This window comes from Cucurbita maxima, unplaced genomic scaffold, assembly GCF_002738345.1.
Source record: "Cucurbita maxima cultivar Rimu unplaced genomic scaffold, Cmax_1.0 Cma_Scf00002, whole genome shotgun sequence".
NCBI classification, from domain to species: domain Eukaryota; kingdom Viridiplantae; phylum Streptophyta; class Magnoliopsida; order Cucurbitales; family Cucurbitaceae; genus Cucurbita; species Cucurbita maxima.
The window spans coordinates 1300021-1315080 of record NW_019272018.1 but is presented as its reverse complement, the minus strand read 5'-3'; the positions used below and the strand labels follow the sequence as shown (position 1 = coordinate 1315080).

The 15060-nt window shown below is 33.1% G+C and overlaps 3 protein-coding genes across 6 annotated transcripts in view; 2 read left to right on the top strand and 1 right to left on the bottom strand.

Annotated features, from left to right (window-relative positions):
- LOC111469402 (kinesin-like protein KIN-7D, mitochondrial) overlaps positions 1–1787 on the top strand; it is a 10428-nt gene extending 8641 nt beyond the window's left edge. For 3 of the 4 annotated variants that reach the window (XM_023114666.1, XM_023114648.1, XM_023114674.1), the window contains 3 exons: positions 157–909; positions 1050–1179; positions 1258–1787. In XM_023114666.1, the coding sequence (XP_022970434.1) occupies positions 157–909; positions 1050–1179; positions 1258–1343 (969 nt within the window). In that variant the 3' untranslated portion in view covers positions 1344–1787. The remainder of the gene's footprint in view (positions 1–156; positions 910–1049; positions 1180–1257) is intronic. The other variant, XM_023114658.1, reaches the window with a different exon arrangement.
- A 1531-nt stretch (positions 1788–3318) lies between these two features.
- Positions 3319–4954, bottom strand: LOC111469932 (B-box zinc finger protein 20-like). The gene is given in 4 exon segments (XM_023115399.1): positions 3319–3647; positions 3649–3702; positions 3828–4265; positions 4531–4954. Coding segments are annotated over 4 exon segments (945 nt in total). The 5' UTR covers positions 4717–4954; the 3' UTR covers positions 3319–3380.
- A 3336-nt stretch (positions 4955–8290) lies between these two features.
- On the top strand, positions 8291–15060 carry LOC111469819. The gene is made up of 11 exons (XM_023115261.1): positions 8291–8463; positions 9028–9116; positions 10756–10861; positions 11593–11691; positions 11851–11916; positions 12033–12149; positions 12509–12583; positions 13000–13102; positions 13653–13700; positions 14413–14534; positions 14647–15060. The coding sequence occupies exons 1-11, from the start codon at positions 8341–8343 to the stop codon at positions 14746–14748; spliced, it is 1050 nt and encodes a 349-aa protein (XP_022971029.1). The 5' UTR covers positions 8291–8340; the 3' UTR covers positions 14749–15060.

Sequence of the window (15060 nt, the reverse complement as noted above, 5' to 3'; positions counted from 1 at the left end):
AAAAAAAAAAAAAAAAAAAAAAAAAAAAAAAAAAAAAAAAAAAAAAAAAAAAAAAAAAAAAAGGAAAATGTAACCTATATGTACATATTTGATGTTTTATTTATAACTTGGAGAAAGGGATGTGTCTTGATTACTGAAGCTTGTTTATTTAAGCAGGAGATTGAGAATGAAAATCTGAAATTGGAATCAGTTCACTTTTCAGAAGAAATAAGTGGGTTGCATGTACAGAATCAAAAATTGGCAGAAGAAGCTTCTTACGCGAAGGAGCTAGCCTCGGCTGCTGCTGTTGAGTTGAAAAATTTAGCAGCTGAAGTCACCAAGCTCTCCTTGCAAAATTCAAAATTAGAAAAGGAGTTATTGAGTGCTCAAGAATTGACACACTCTAAAAACACACAGAATAATTATGGTGGGAATCGTAAGTATAGTGACGGTGCGAGACCTGGAAGGAAGGGGAGGCTCTCTGGCCGATCTAATGATGTTTCAGCGGCAGCCTGTGACGATTTTGATTTTTGGAATCTTGATCCAGATGATTTGAAAATGGAACTTCACGCAAGGAAACAAAGAGAGGAAGCCCTTGAGGCTGCTTTAGCCGAAAAGGAACTTATAGAAAATGATTACAGCAAGAAAATGGAAGAGGCAAAGAAAAGGGAGGCAGCTCTTGAAAATGATTTGGCCAATATGTGGGTACTGGTTGCTAAGTTGAAGAAAGAGGGTGGAGGTGGAGCTATCTCAGATGTTAAAAGTGATGCAAGGCAGGATTCTGGAATGGACAATATTATCGATACAACAACGACAAATGATAATGAAACTCTGACCATCTCTAAAGAAGACACTGTTCCTGTTGATGATTCGAAAAAACCTGAAGAAACACGTGAGGAAGAACCGGAACCATTGGTTGTTCGCCTAAAGGTATGAAATTTTATTAGAGAAGATCACTGAAATATTTGTGATATCTTTTCTTCTTGAGAAGATTTTCAGCATCAGGTGTGCAATATGTTTTGATTATTCCCACCCTTCATAGAAATTCATTTTAGTGACATACTTTTCAGGCACGGATGCAAGAGATGAAGGAAAAGGATCTCAAGTGCCTAGGAAACGTTGATACGAATTCACACATGTGTAAAGTTTGTTTCGAGTTGCCAACCGCAGCAATTCTTCTTCCATGTCGACATTTTTGTTGTAAGTTTTCTTTAACCTTCTAAAAGTACCCCTACATTTCAGTTCCTGATTCTAATTTCCGGCTTTCTGAAACTGCAGTATGTAAATCTTGTTCACTTGCATGTTCCGAGTGTCCAATTTGTCGTACAAAGATTGTAGATAGGCTCTTTGCGTTTACATCTTGACATGCTGATACATGTCCTTTTCCCACCAGGTAATTCATACTTTCCCTTCTACTCCATCAACCTCGACCACAATCGGCATTGCCTGTCGTGATCCGAAACCTTGTTCATCGACTCGTTACTGCTTTACTTTATCATCAAACATGCAAAAAACCATTTTACTTCAGTTTTATGATTATGTACTGGCAGGAATTCACTATTCTCAACTGCCTGCAATCTACCATACTATCCAGGACGAGATTCTTTTATTAGTCTTGCTTATATGCAACTGTACAAAAGGTACATAATTATTGTTTATTGTGTTCAAATCTTTGAGAGATGTAAAATAATACCAAAAGAGAAGATCTGCATATTAAAAAATTCATCTTTGAGAGATGGAAAGCTTTTTTTTGCTTATTAGTTGTTTCAAACTTTCATTTTAAATATGCAACTACTCTTTTTACCTTCTGGAGAGAGCCCCAATCCTTTTCTCTCTCTATATATATATCATTATCATTGAATCACTGAAATCATTCACATTGTGCGTGTAGAACCAATTCTCTGTTCCTCTTTGATCTGAATATTATAATTCGTTCATAGGACTATCTATTCTATTGGACTTTTATTTTTGAAGACTATTTATGAGATTTTGAATCACTAGGATTAAGTTATAATTTATATTTGGTTGGTGTTGATGGACTTTGGAGCTGTAAATTTAAGGAAGGGACAGCATAGGGTTTATAAGTGAAGAATACTATCTCCATTGGTATGAGGTCTTTTGAGGAAACCTAAAACAAACCTATGAGAGCTTATGCTCAAAGTGGACAATATCATACCATGGTGGAGAATTGTGTTCATCTAACCGAACATATTCTTAAAATATAAAATAATGTATATTTTAAAATTTTAGAAGTTTGAATGAAGTGAATTTTTAAATCATTTAAAATATTTAAATTTAGTTGTACTTTTATTAAGTCTTCATATTAGCTCATATTATCTATTAATCTTTCAATAAATTTTGAAAATATAATTTTTTCAAAAAAGAAATGTAAATATCATTATTCTATTAATCTTCCAATAAATTTTGAGAATATAATTTTTTTAAAAAAGAAATATAAACTATCATTATTATTGTTCACCCAAATATAGTTGAAAGAACTTTAAATTAACGGTGAAAACTAATATTGAGATTTATTAAAAACACGTAAACTAAAATAAAGTAAGTTGAATAGGATTTTATTAACATTATAGTGTGAAAAAAAAGAATGGTGGAGGAATTCATTAGGATTATTAATATTATAGGTGGAAATATTTAGTTCGAAAGCTTACAATGATTGGAAGCAATTATCGAGCAATCATTGCAATTTTGCTTTATTGGGTTTCTCAAAAATAACCCCAAAAGCGTTGGGAAGTATTCATGACATGATGATTTGATCATCGACCGCAATTCTGGTTAGTTTCCCTACGAAACATCATACTTAAGTTCCATGAATGATTATGAATTTATAATTAAGAAATACTATCTTCATTGGGATGAGACATTTTGGGGAAGCCTAAAGCAAAGACCAAAAGCGCTATCTTCATTGGGATGAGACATTTTGGGGAAGCCTAAAGCAAAGACCAAAAGCTTATGCTCAAGAAGACAATATTATACCATTGGAGAAGCTTACAGCAAAGGCACAATAGCTTATGCTCAAAGAAGACAATATCACAACATTATGGAGAGTCCTGTTCACTTCATTTATAAAATTGTTTTACACTCAAATTCAAATCAAATTGGTTAAAAGATATTCAATTTTAGTATCAAAATTAAACAAGTAACTAACACTTAAAATGTCAAAGTCAGCATAGCTGTGCTGAACTTACCCAGCTAAAAAAATTATATTTAATAAACTATTGTTTTATGAAATGGGTAAAAGAGAGTGAGAAAAGTGTTGATGCTAATTTTAGTATTAGGAGAATGTTCCCAAACACATGGAGTTGCTTTAGTTGCCAAATCAAACCAAACAACCAAAGACATTTTGATTCCATTCTCATCATAAATCATTAATCACTTAAAATTCAGCAAATGAAATGGCAATCCAAAGAGTGGGAGGAGTAAGGTAAAATATGCAAATCAGCAACAACAAACAAAAAGTTAGTTTCTGTTTGTTCTTTGATTTTACCAGAATTGTTTTCAGTGCCAAAGCTGGTGATGATCTTATCACCCACCGCCATTTTTTCATCTCTATAAGTTTTCATGGAGATTCCAACTCCATTCCAAGATCCAGTTTGAGAAAATTTACCTACAAATTCCAAGGTGTTGCCAAATCTTTCGATGCCTAGTGAATTCCTGTTGCCTCTCCAGATTTTGATTCCCAATTGCCAGAATTTCGCCGTTAAACTATACCAATCAAAAGTAGGAACCATCAGAAGAAGAAGAAGAAGAAGAAAAAGAAGAGGAAGTGTGAAGCAAATATGGAAGTTCCTGAAAGTACTCTCAATCTACGCAGAGGGCGTACTGCAAACCTTACAGAAACGATTGGCAGCGGCGGTGGAAGGATCGAGAAACTCCTCCACGCACCATCCCGGCAATGTCTCCAAATATTCCGATATGCTGCTAGTCGAGAACGAACCTCCGTCGCTTGCTTGGCCGTCTTCGACCTTGTAATTACTTGTCGACGGAGCAGCTTTTTCAGCGGAAGGAGAACTCGAGGTTTCGTGCGCGGCCATTTTAGGGCTCTTGCTGCAAGCGTGGGAGCTTTGAGTTTTAACATCCATGGCATCATTGTAGCCATTGGAGGACGAAGATGTTTGGTACGAAAAAGAAGTCGAAGAAAGCTTCACACCTGTGAGAAAAAATCGATTGTGCTTCTGCGTATGTTCGTTCGTTCCGTGAATCGAAATGTCGCATTCTCGGCAAAGAATTGCCCTATCTTGTTGACAGAATACGAGCGCGCGCCGTTCCTACATACGAAATCCGAGATCGAATCGATTTTAATTTGAAATTTCAGAAAGAAATAAGAATCCTCTCCGCCAAATCATTCAAACTCCAAAAATTGAAGAAACGAACGAGATCAGAAACCGACGAAAGAGAGTAGATATTTCCAAGAAAGGTACAAAAGAAGACGAAGATTCTCTGCAACATTGATTCGATTTTACAGAAACTTCAAAACAAAGAATCAAATCGCACAGCAGCAGAAACATTTTCCAGAGCCAGAATAAAAAATACCTGACAGATATCGCAAAGAGGATAATCGATTTTGATCGGCTGAAGTAGGGAGAATCTCGAGTGCTTTCCGGCGAGCTTGTTAGCGCGGTGAACATGGAGATCGCAGCCATGGCAAAGAGCGGCTTCATCAGCAGAGCAAAAAACAGAGGCCTCAGCTTGATCACAAACATCGCAACGGATCTTCATGATCCTTCCTTCCTTCTTTCCTTCCACTGAAGAAATCGAATCTTATTGCTCGATTTCACCTCTGAGCGTTGCCTTTTCCACAAGTTGGATTTAACGCGAAGATGGAGCCAAAGTATTATGGGCTCTTCGCCATTACTGGACAAGACAACAGCTAAGATTGAAGCTCTTTATTGCTTTCTGACATTTTAAGAAAAGCTCTAGAAAAATCTGCCATGCCCCCCTTTCTCTCTCTACTTTCTCTCTCTACTGTGATTTTTCATTTCTTTTGTAAAAGGAAATGAAGATAGGTTTGAAAATAATAAATATTTTACTTTTATTTAAAAACAAAAAATTCGATTAAATAACTCAAGTTAGATTTAATTGATTATTTAATAAGAATTATTTAAATTAAAAAATTTACACTTCAAATAATTAAAATATGTTTATAAAAATTTAGCATCGTATCAAAATCATGCTAAAAGAATTTATCTACTTTAATAGTGGCATGTTCATCTAGCATGATATCAAAATCATGTTTTAAACACAGTCATATCAATAGAATCATCAAATATGACTCCAAAAGAAAAAGGAGTCGATAAGGCTAAGATTCCAAAAAAAAAGAAGTCGAGTCTCGATTAAGAGAAAGCGTATTTTGTTCAAGAGGAGGTATTGAATTAAATATCATTGTGGAGAGTCTGTTCATCTAACATACCCAACTCATAAATAACTATACTGCATGATTCAAAAGAATTTATCTCGATTTTAACAATTTTATGTAATAATTTATTAGCCAACAACTTTGGACTGCCCTTATGAGCTTTTAATTTAATGCTATGATTTTATGGCAGAAATAATAATAATAATAATAATAATAATAATAATAATAATAAAAATGTTATTTTTGTTTCTAGATATTTGTGTAAAAGGGGAAGTGGGAACCACCCTGTGTGTAAATATCTCTCTATTTCAAGGTTGGTACACAAATAACTATGGTTACCTAACTATTATCCTTGCTTTAAAAATAAATAAATAAATAAATATTTGCTATATGTTTAATAGATTCTTAAACTTTAAAAGTATCTAATAAATATATTTTATTAAAGTTGAGTAGTCTACTCACCGACTCGAATTTTTTAGTGTAAAAAAGTCAACCCAACTCAATTCTAAAAAAATCTAACCCAACCCAATATGTACAATTTTGATTGAGTAATCCGAGTTGATTGAGTTGATCAAGTTAACCCGACAAAAAAATGTCAATTCGCGAATCGACCTTAATTGTTTAGTTTTTAAAAAATAACTCAAATGAAAGAAATTTTTTTTACCCTAATCTAATCTTTAAAATGAACCTGTAAAGTATAATAATTTAAATTTTTTATCTCGACTATATATATATATAGATGAATTAAGTTTTTTTTCAACAGTAATACTAAATATATAAAGGTAAATTTATTTTTAGTTCTCTTTGTTCTTAAATTAATTGAGAATAAGGTAAATATCTAGATATTTATTTATACATATTTTATTATAGAAATTTGTCTATAATAAAATATCAAATATGTTATATATGATAAACTATAATTTAATATTAAATATCTTTAACCATTAACACTTTTTATATTTAATATTTAAAAATTCTTTTTATTTAAAATTTACCTTTATTTTTATTTGAAACTCAAAAATAGGCGTCGGCCAAAAAAGGACACTTGGGGGCATTATTGTACTTTGGACTCTTTAAATGGGTCACGTTGAAATAATGAGCTGGAAGTGGGTAGGCTTACCAAATAATAATAATAATAATAATAATTATTATTATTATTGTTAGATATATTTAAAAAAAAAAAATACATTTCTCAACGTCTTAATTTTTATCATAAACTTCCGCTTTCATTGAATTAAAATGTCGATTTAAATAATTTTTGCAATTTTTTATTAATTTTAACCAAATTTTTATTAGAACTATCTATAAAAAATAATATCTATAATAAATATCTATAAAAAATATTTTATAGATATTATGTCAAATAATATCTATAAAAAATAAAAAATATATTTTTTTTTGAATTGTGAGGTTAGAATTATAATAACTATGAGATTTAATTTGATAAAATTAATAATTCAAAGTAAAAAAAATATGTATATTTTTCTTTTTTCTTCAAAAATATATGGGGGTAATTAATATTTTGAATAAACCATTCTTATATAAATAAATTATAAAAAAATAACCAATATGAATACAATATACTTTTAATAATTTTATAGTTTATTAAAAAATGTAAAATACTTATTTTTTTTCTTATTAAAATAATCTTATAATATTCTTATTTTTTTATAAACAAAATTATTAATATGATACTCTATTTATATTTTCACCGACATCTCAACTTAGTCTTGGCATTTATAGTCGTAGATACTTTAATTCTTGATTGCGATAACGTACATATCAAAGTATATATGAACCCACCTTAAATAATACATAATAATCAACAACATGACGAAACATATTTATTTCACAACTCTATCAATTTGAGCATAGTTTAACTGTTTTAATGATTAAAAGGTTAGAGATTTATTTATTTAATTTAAAAATATACTTTACCATATGTTTTTAATATCTAAAACTTTACTTGGTAGCTAATTTTTAATTATTTTTAAATTTTTATTTTTATTTTAATTCATACTAAAATGGTATAAAGTCTAAAATTAGTTAATGCTTCTATTTTTTAATATGATAAAAAAATCAAGATTTTAAGAATAAAAAAGAAAAAAAAAACTTTTAAAATATATTTGTGATTATCAAAGTCTTTAATTTATGAAAATAATAATAATAATAGAACAAAAATATTATTGGATGATAGGTCAATTTCTCATGGCTTCCCATTGAAATATGGAAATTGTGATTTGAATATTAATTACATTAAATTGACCAAACTCAATTTCTGAGAGCTAAAGACAAATTTAACCTTTTGAACGGTAGTATGTTTAACGATGGAGAGGTTTGGCACCTCGATGTCGACTCTTCACCACTTGGAACTGTTGTATGTTCGTCCATTAAGACAGTATGTGGGCTGGATTCAAAACATCGGGAGATAGTTTGTGTGAGATCCCATATCGGTTGGATGCATGTTGGGCTCCCAAAGGGGGTGGATTGTGAGATCCTATATCGGTTGGAGAGGAGAACAAAACATTACATATAAAGGTGTGGAAACCTCCCTCTCCCTATCAGACACGTTTTAAGACCGTGAGGCTAATGACGATGTGTTACCAGAAATATTATTAAAATAATAGCTATAAGTTTGGTTTTACGATAATTATAGTTTCTTACAAAATTATTTATTAAAAACAATTTCTAGCGTGTTAAAAAAATATATTTGAAGCGATATTATTAAATAAAAATAATTCGGTTCAATCCTCTTATAAAAAACTAATTTATTATATATATATATATATATATATATATATAATTTAATGTGAAAATAAATAAATATTTTTAAAAATTGTTTATAACCTACGTGGCATAATTTGGGTAGAACGTGTGAAAAGGAAGAGAAAATGGGCTGGGCTTATAGCAATTTGTTGGACCACAATTTTCAAATGGCTTCAGTTTCAGAATACTTGGGAGGAACGGATTTGGGTGGTGTTGGATGAATGGTCGTTAGCGCTCTCTCCCGCCACACTCTTCTCACTGCTTCCTGCACTTCAATGGCGTCCTTCTTGCCATCTCCTGCTCCATTCCTTCGCATAGCTCCTGTTTCATCTTCTTACCGCCTAGTATTTCTTCTATCTCTCTCATCCTCTATCTTCTGCGAGTAATTTTCGATGATCTGCTTGTTTTTTGATCTTGTGGTTTTTTTTTTTTCATTGGTTCATTAATTTTAAGTTAACTGGTGTGGAAACCGTTGAATGTTGTGTGTATACTTAGATGAACTGAATTGTGTTTGTTTTATTATTTTCCGGATATATGAAGGATTTTGCTTCGTTTTCATTTTTCATCTCTCAGCTCCTGTTTTGTTTTTCCTCGTTTTTTGTTTGGTTGCCGAGAAGTTTCATCTCGATTGAACAATTTTAAGCCAATCGATATGAAGACGGTTGAATGTTCTGAGTATACATAGGTGAACTTAATTGTCCATTTGTTTTCGTTCAAATATTAACTTTTCAGGCATTTTCCCCAAGCATTAAAATAGGATCATAGCTGTACTCAAAATCATGGTTGTTTTGTAGATTGCATGTCTCTTTTTAATCTTGTTTGTGTGCGTATAGTTGAATCAGTAATTACAGGCACCGTTTCTTTATTTGACGTGGTTTATGTTTGCCCTCCCTCCTCTATTCTTTTAGACTTCAGATTTTCAGAAATGGAACGATGGAGTTTTCAGGATATGGAATCTCAAAGCATTTCCCTTAAATTCAATGAACTTCAAAAGGAGGTAATAGTCTGCGGCCAGTAATTTTACTGGTAGATGCACTTGAGAATGAAGCATGCTTGCTAGTGCCCTTTAGTTTGTGGAGGTTGATTGATCTTTAGATATGCTTTTATCTTCTCTCCTGTTCGTCTGTGTTTATTCATACTTCCTACATTCGTTTATGTCATTTCTAATTAAGAAGTGTGTGATTTTTCTCCATGGCGGAAATGGTATTCTCAGATAAGAAGTGTGTGATTGATTAAATTGCCTCAGGTTTATATAGGTAAACTACTGTAATAGAAGCAATTATATCCAGGTCCCTTATATTATTTCTTTCTTTGATTAAAATTCCAGCTAGGATTACTATAAAATTTAGAGAAATGAGATTTCCACTGTTGTGGAGTAACCAACGAGGAATCCTACAACTAAATCAAGTGGACGAATTCTTCTCCTTCTTTTGATAAAGGAGCGCTCAACATTGGCATTTAAAGGAAAAAATGAGGCTCTTTTAGCTAAATGGAAATGCAGTTTTTTAAATGAATAAAAAGTTGAATGGAGAAACATTGTCACTAGCAATTGCAAGGTTTAACCAGGAATTGGAAAAAAAAAAAAAAAAAAAAACTGATATTGTAGAGCGTTAGAAGCCCTTGGAAACGTGGGTTCTTTTTTTGTCAGTGTGGCAAAACTTGGCATGCCTTTAAGGTAGTAGACGAGATCAATCCATTTTTAAAAGCCAATTTTGATAAATTCTATGCTTCACTCGAGCACAACCTTGATTGGAGCCATTTGTATGGTCAAGATCCCCAAGACTTCATGATGTTTCTTTGGAACTTGGCCTGGGAGGGTTTAAACATGGTTGATTGGGGGCAAAAGAGATACTTCTCACCTCTAACATAATATGTGCTCTTCGCAAAGCCAGCAAATCAAGAGTGGATCAAAGGCATGTTTTTCTACATTGTTCTTTCTCCCACTCTATTTGGTCTAAACTTCTGGGAGATTTCAGTGTCTCTTGGCATGTTCTAGTGAAGCTCTTTTCAACTCTTGTTTGGCGTCAGATTTGAAGGGGAAGTCTTAAATCTCATGGGCTAATATAGTGAAGGCGTTTGTTTTTCTTTTTCGGGAGAGTTTGCGTTGAAAGAAACTGAAGATTGTTTTAGGGAAAGGTTAGTTAAGGATAAGGAAGTGTGGGATTTAGAAAGATTTCTAACATGTTCTTTTGGAGATGAACTATGATTTTTTTTGTTTCTTTTGTTATCAGGAGAAATAAAATTAAAGCCTTGTCGTTTGTAGTATCTTTGACAAGACATTAATATTGAGGCAGGAAGGTATCAAATTATTTTTCCCTTGAAGGTTCATTAAAATACCTAAAAGAAAAGTTTGGGTTCTCTTGGTAGCTTAAACTGACTGGATAAATTGGTTACCATTGATTGAGTAGCCCAAAAAAATTTGGATATTTATTTTCTAGATGTGATTGCTTAAACTACTCTTGAGGAAACTTCGTATTTTGTGTTTTAAGGTTGATAACCATTCCTGTTATTAATAATATCACATAAAAAATCTATATAGAACAAATAGTTTATGTAAAAGTTCAAGTTTATCGCCATTTTTGCTTCTAACTAATGGAAACAATGGAAGTAAATTTGCATGTTTGGGTCTAATACAGGAGAAGTTTAATATATGCAGTCAATCAAGATGCTGAGGAAGCATTCAAGAAGACTGTAGAAGTTGATAGACTGATAGATGCCCTGAGGGATGCAAGTTCAACAGAGGTAAGTACAATTCGTTGCCATTTACTAATTACTTGTGGTTTTCTTTAATTAAAAGTTCTTTTCTTTTACATCACAAATTTATTTTCACTTTCTATCACTCCTTTTCTGTGAACCTGTTGAGTATACTTGGGTTTTGTTTATTGTTATGGAAATATTTAGATTTTAATCATATTTTGGTCCATTAACTTTAAAGTTTATTCCATTTTGGCTGTGAAACTATTAAAATATCTATGTCAGTTCCCAAGCGTTAAAAATAATCAATTTGATCCTTACTACTATTCTACCACCTACTAGCCATTCATTTACACTTGCCTCCCACCAACTGATGTGGTTTCAATGCATGCTCTTGCTCATCTTAGTATTTTATACATATATCCAAGGCCACACGATCCATTTGTTTACTTAATTGTGACAAAGTAACAATGAGAATCAAAATAATTCTTTTTTTTTACTCCGGAATTTAAATAAACATTTTAAAAGTTTAGAGATGAAGATGGAGCAAACTTTAAATTTTAAAACCAAATAGAAAATTTGAAAATTTAAGGACCAAAATGGATTTAGAGACCAAAATGAGATTTAAACCAATGTTTAAATGAAATTGTTTGTGAATATGAGGCCTTCTAATAATGGTGGCTCGGACTGTGAAGTTCTAAGTTCTTTCTTTCACTGTTTCTTTTCAATTGTAAAAGGATCTTATTCGTACTATTTACTCTGTCTGTGTTTGTGGACAGCTTCAGAAACTTGTTCTTCAAAATGTCCTTGCTTTCAACGAGGGTTTCTGGATTCGACTAGCAGCAAGGACTGATACGTGCAAATCAGAGGATGATAAAGCATGGTTTCACTTTTTTACTCATTTTTTAATCCAAGTACCACGCACTGTTTTTTTTTTTTTTTTAGAAAAAAAAAGTCACATGCCCATGCGTTTATTAGCATTCTTATGCTCTCTCTCTCTCTCTCTCTCTATATATATATATGTATATACTTTTCAGAAAGATTACGAGGAATTGGCTGCCTCAGTAATGAGTATAGTGGATCACCTTGTCCATAAAACTAAGGTACCTCTCTCTCTGTCTCTGTCTCTGTCTTCTTTCTCTCTCTCACACACACTAGACTAGTATTAGATTGCACGAGTCATGGTGTTTATCATTTTCTTGTAATGTCAATTCTACAGGAAAAAATAGAATCAGCTACAGATATTCTCAAGGACATTCTAAAACCTGTAGTTGACGAAGTGGAAGAGATTGCTTGGCCCCCCAGGGATCCTGAGGCTCTGAAGCTAATGGAAAAGGTATATCTTATATTTGGTATGATGTGTCATGTGTAACCTAGATTAAGCTTGTATACACCTACTGAATGAGGAAGGGTTGAACATGGAGCTCCTTCAGAACCTGTTTATCCTTTTAAATAACCTAGGACATTGGCCTGTATCTTGGGACTGTTTGCTACCGTTCGTCTTGCCTACATCAAAATAAACAATACTTATAATTTCACACTTCCAACATTATTTTCTATTTTCTTCCTCTTGAAGTTTAGTTGTGGTAGAGTAAGCTATTCAATCGTTTTCTTCTGAAAAGTTTAGTTATTAGTCTTGATTGTTATGTCAGATTTAGTTTCGTCAAGCTTTCATAGAATGTATTTGTTGATTAGGAAATAATCTATCGGGAGAAAGAAGGGCAACTAGATGAAGGCTTTCTCGCTGAAGTTAGTGCTCAACTACGCCAAGTAAGATTTGATTTTCATCTTCATGAAGTTTATGAGATAAGATTAATGTGCCTGAACTTGGCGATGAAACACCTCATAGCCTTTTGTCTAAGCTGGCATTTTAAATCAAAGCATCTGGTCTTGTAAACCTATTATTTTGGTACTTTATTGCATTTCAGATTTGCATCCATCATACAATTACAAAAACATTGTTTTATTTCTTCTATTAAATTTTTTTAATTAGATTATAGAGATGGGGATTGCGTCCTATGTCAATTCGCTTCTATTGCTGCTCATTAGTCCGTGAGGCCATACCCAACTATTGAAGGATTTTCTTGCTTCTTTTTTGTTTTCTTTAATTCTTCACCTCAAGTTCTGTTTTTTGGAGTATTTATTCTATGTTGCCTCGAAAGGTTAATCTTGTTCAATTGGTTCAGGCAAAAGAAGATGGAGATAAGCCAGGGTTAGAGGCTATGTTACAAAAGGTTTTGCAACTTTACGCATCCAGAGTTCTTTCTAAGAGAAGTTATGCAAAGAAAGGTAAAATTTTCATGGAGACATGTTGTTTATTTACCACTGTTACCCAATTAGTTCGGTATGATCAAGAAATAACCTGTGCCCAGGGAATGTACTTGTATTTGACGTTCTGAGCTAGTTACTGAACACATGAAACGTCTTCTGAAAAGTATTGCCACTGATTCTTGGTCATCTATAATTTGGGAAGGATGTATAACCTCAGAGAATAATTTAGTCAGAAAACTAAAAATAGTGCAAAGTAGAGTTTATTGAAGGGTAATTATAACACCATGGTTGAGCCGTTTAGGTATGTAAAAAAAGAGCCATGGATTCAACCAACTCGTGGGTGGGGACAACCTTGCAGTCTTAGTTAGAGTACTCGTAAATATCCCACAGGTTTTGAGCTATAAAATGTCTTAGAATCATTTAGTAATTCTTAATTCTACATGTAGTAATTCTTAATTCTACATGTAGTAATTCTTAATTCTAAGTACCCCTGCTTGTAAATAGTTTACTTGCATCATTTGGATAAAGCATTGCTTTCGTATTGAAATTTTCGGATCTCTATTTGCAGGAGAGGAAGTCTTGAAAGCTGAACTGTTTTTAGAAACCATAATCAAAGGTAAGAGGAAACTTCAATACACATTTTGATGTTAAAAGTGAAATGGTTTATTTTTAATTAGTGACATGTCTTATACAGTCGGTACGCATTTATCTTCTCTATATCAGATTAACGGTGAGATCCCACACATCGGTTAGAGAGGGGAACAAAACATTTTTTATATGAGTGTGAAAATCTCTCCCTAGCAGATGCGATTTAAAAGCCTTGAGGGAAAATCTAAAGAGGACAATATCTACTAGCGGTGAGCCTGAACTGTTACAAATGATATCAAAGCTGTAGACATTGGGCTATGTGTCAGCAAGGAGGTTGAACCCCAGAGGGAGTAGATACCAGATGGTGTGTCAACGAGGACGCTGGGCCCCAAAAGGGGTGGATTGGGGGATCCCACACTGATTGGAGAGGGGAACAAGTGCCAGCAAGGATGCTGGACTTCGAAGAGGGGTGGATTGTGAGATCCCACATCAGTTGAAGAGGGGAACGAAACATTATTTGTAACAGTGTGAAAACCTCTCCCTAACAGACCTGTTTTAAAAACTTTGAGGGGAAGTCCGAAAGGAAAATATTAGCTTGCGGTGGATTTGGGCGGTTACATTAACGTTTCTAGGGAGTTATATATTTGTCATCATCACTTTATCAGATATTCTCCCTCCAACCTTCCACTATCTCTAGCAGACCTACCTTATCTAACCAATAGAGAAATGATGCCTTGCAGCTCCCGAGGAAGAGTGGAACAAGCTCTTGCTTAATGGATTGACAATTGGGAAAGGTGAGATTTCACCAGATGAACTGGATGGTGTCATCAAGAAAAGAATCGAGCGAACTCTAATACGAACAGTAAGACAGATTTCAATCCTTCCGTCATCAGCTCCTTTTTTGTTTTTGGTGTTTTTTCCTATATTTCAACAATATTGTTCATGTTTTTGCACCCTTTATTTCCATGTTTCAGGAGGGAGGATCTTACCAGCAGCGTGTGCTCACTGAGTATGTAAAAGGAATCCAATCAAGGTCAGAGGAGATAGTCCAATTGCTTCAAGGCAAGACACAGTAGCTCGAGTCGCCCGCCGCTGTTGTAATGATTCTAATGAATGGATACCACAAGGTGTGGCTGACAAAGTGGAAGCAAATATGGGGCCTTTTCATTTACACTCAGAATACTTCAACTTGAAGGATTCATGTTCAATCTAAGGTACGCCCAGCTATGTTGCATCATGAGCTTTGCTTCTTATTTTTTGTCGTTTATTTTTATAGTCTATTATTTTGACTAATTAAATGTTTTAAATGCAACGTATTCAAACTCTTTTATAATGTCTATATTATTAATAAAACATCGACCTAATCAAACATATATTCTCTCGTTTTT

Excerpts from the sequence above, each read along its gene's own strand:
- LOC111469819 (XM_023115261.1), top strand. The coding sequence starts at position 8,341 with ATGGTCGTTAGCGCTCTCTCCCGCCACACTCTTCTCACTGCTTCCTGC. Across the intron at positions 10,862-11,592 it reads GGGATGCAAGTTCAACAGAG|CTTCAGAAACTTGTTCTTCA; the intron begins GTAAGTACAATT and ends GTTTGTGGACAG. Across the intron at positions 11,692-11,850 it reads GCAAATCAGAGGATGATAAA|AAAGATTACGAGGAATTGGC; the intron begins GCATGGTTTCAC and ends TATACTTTTCAG.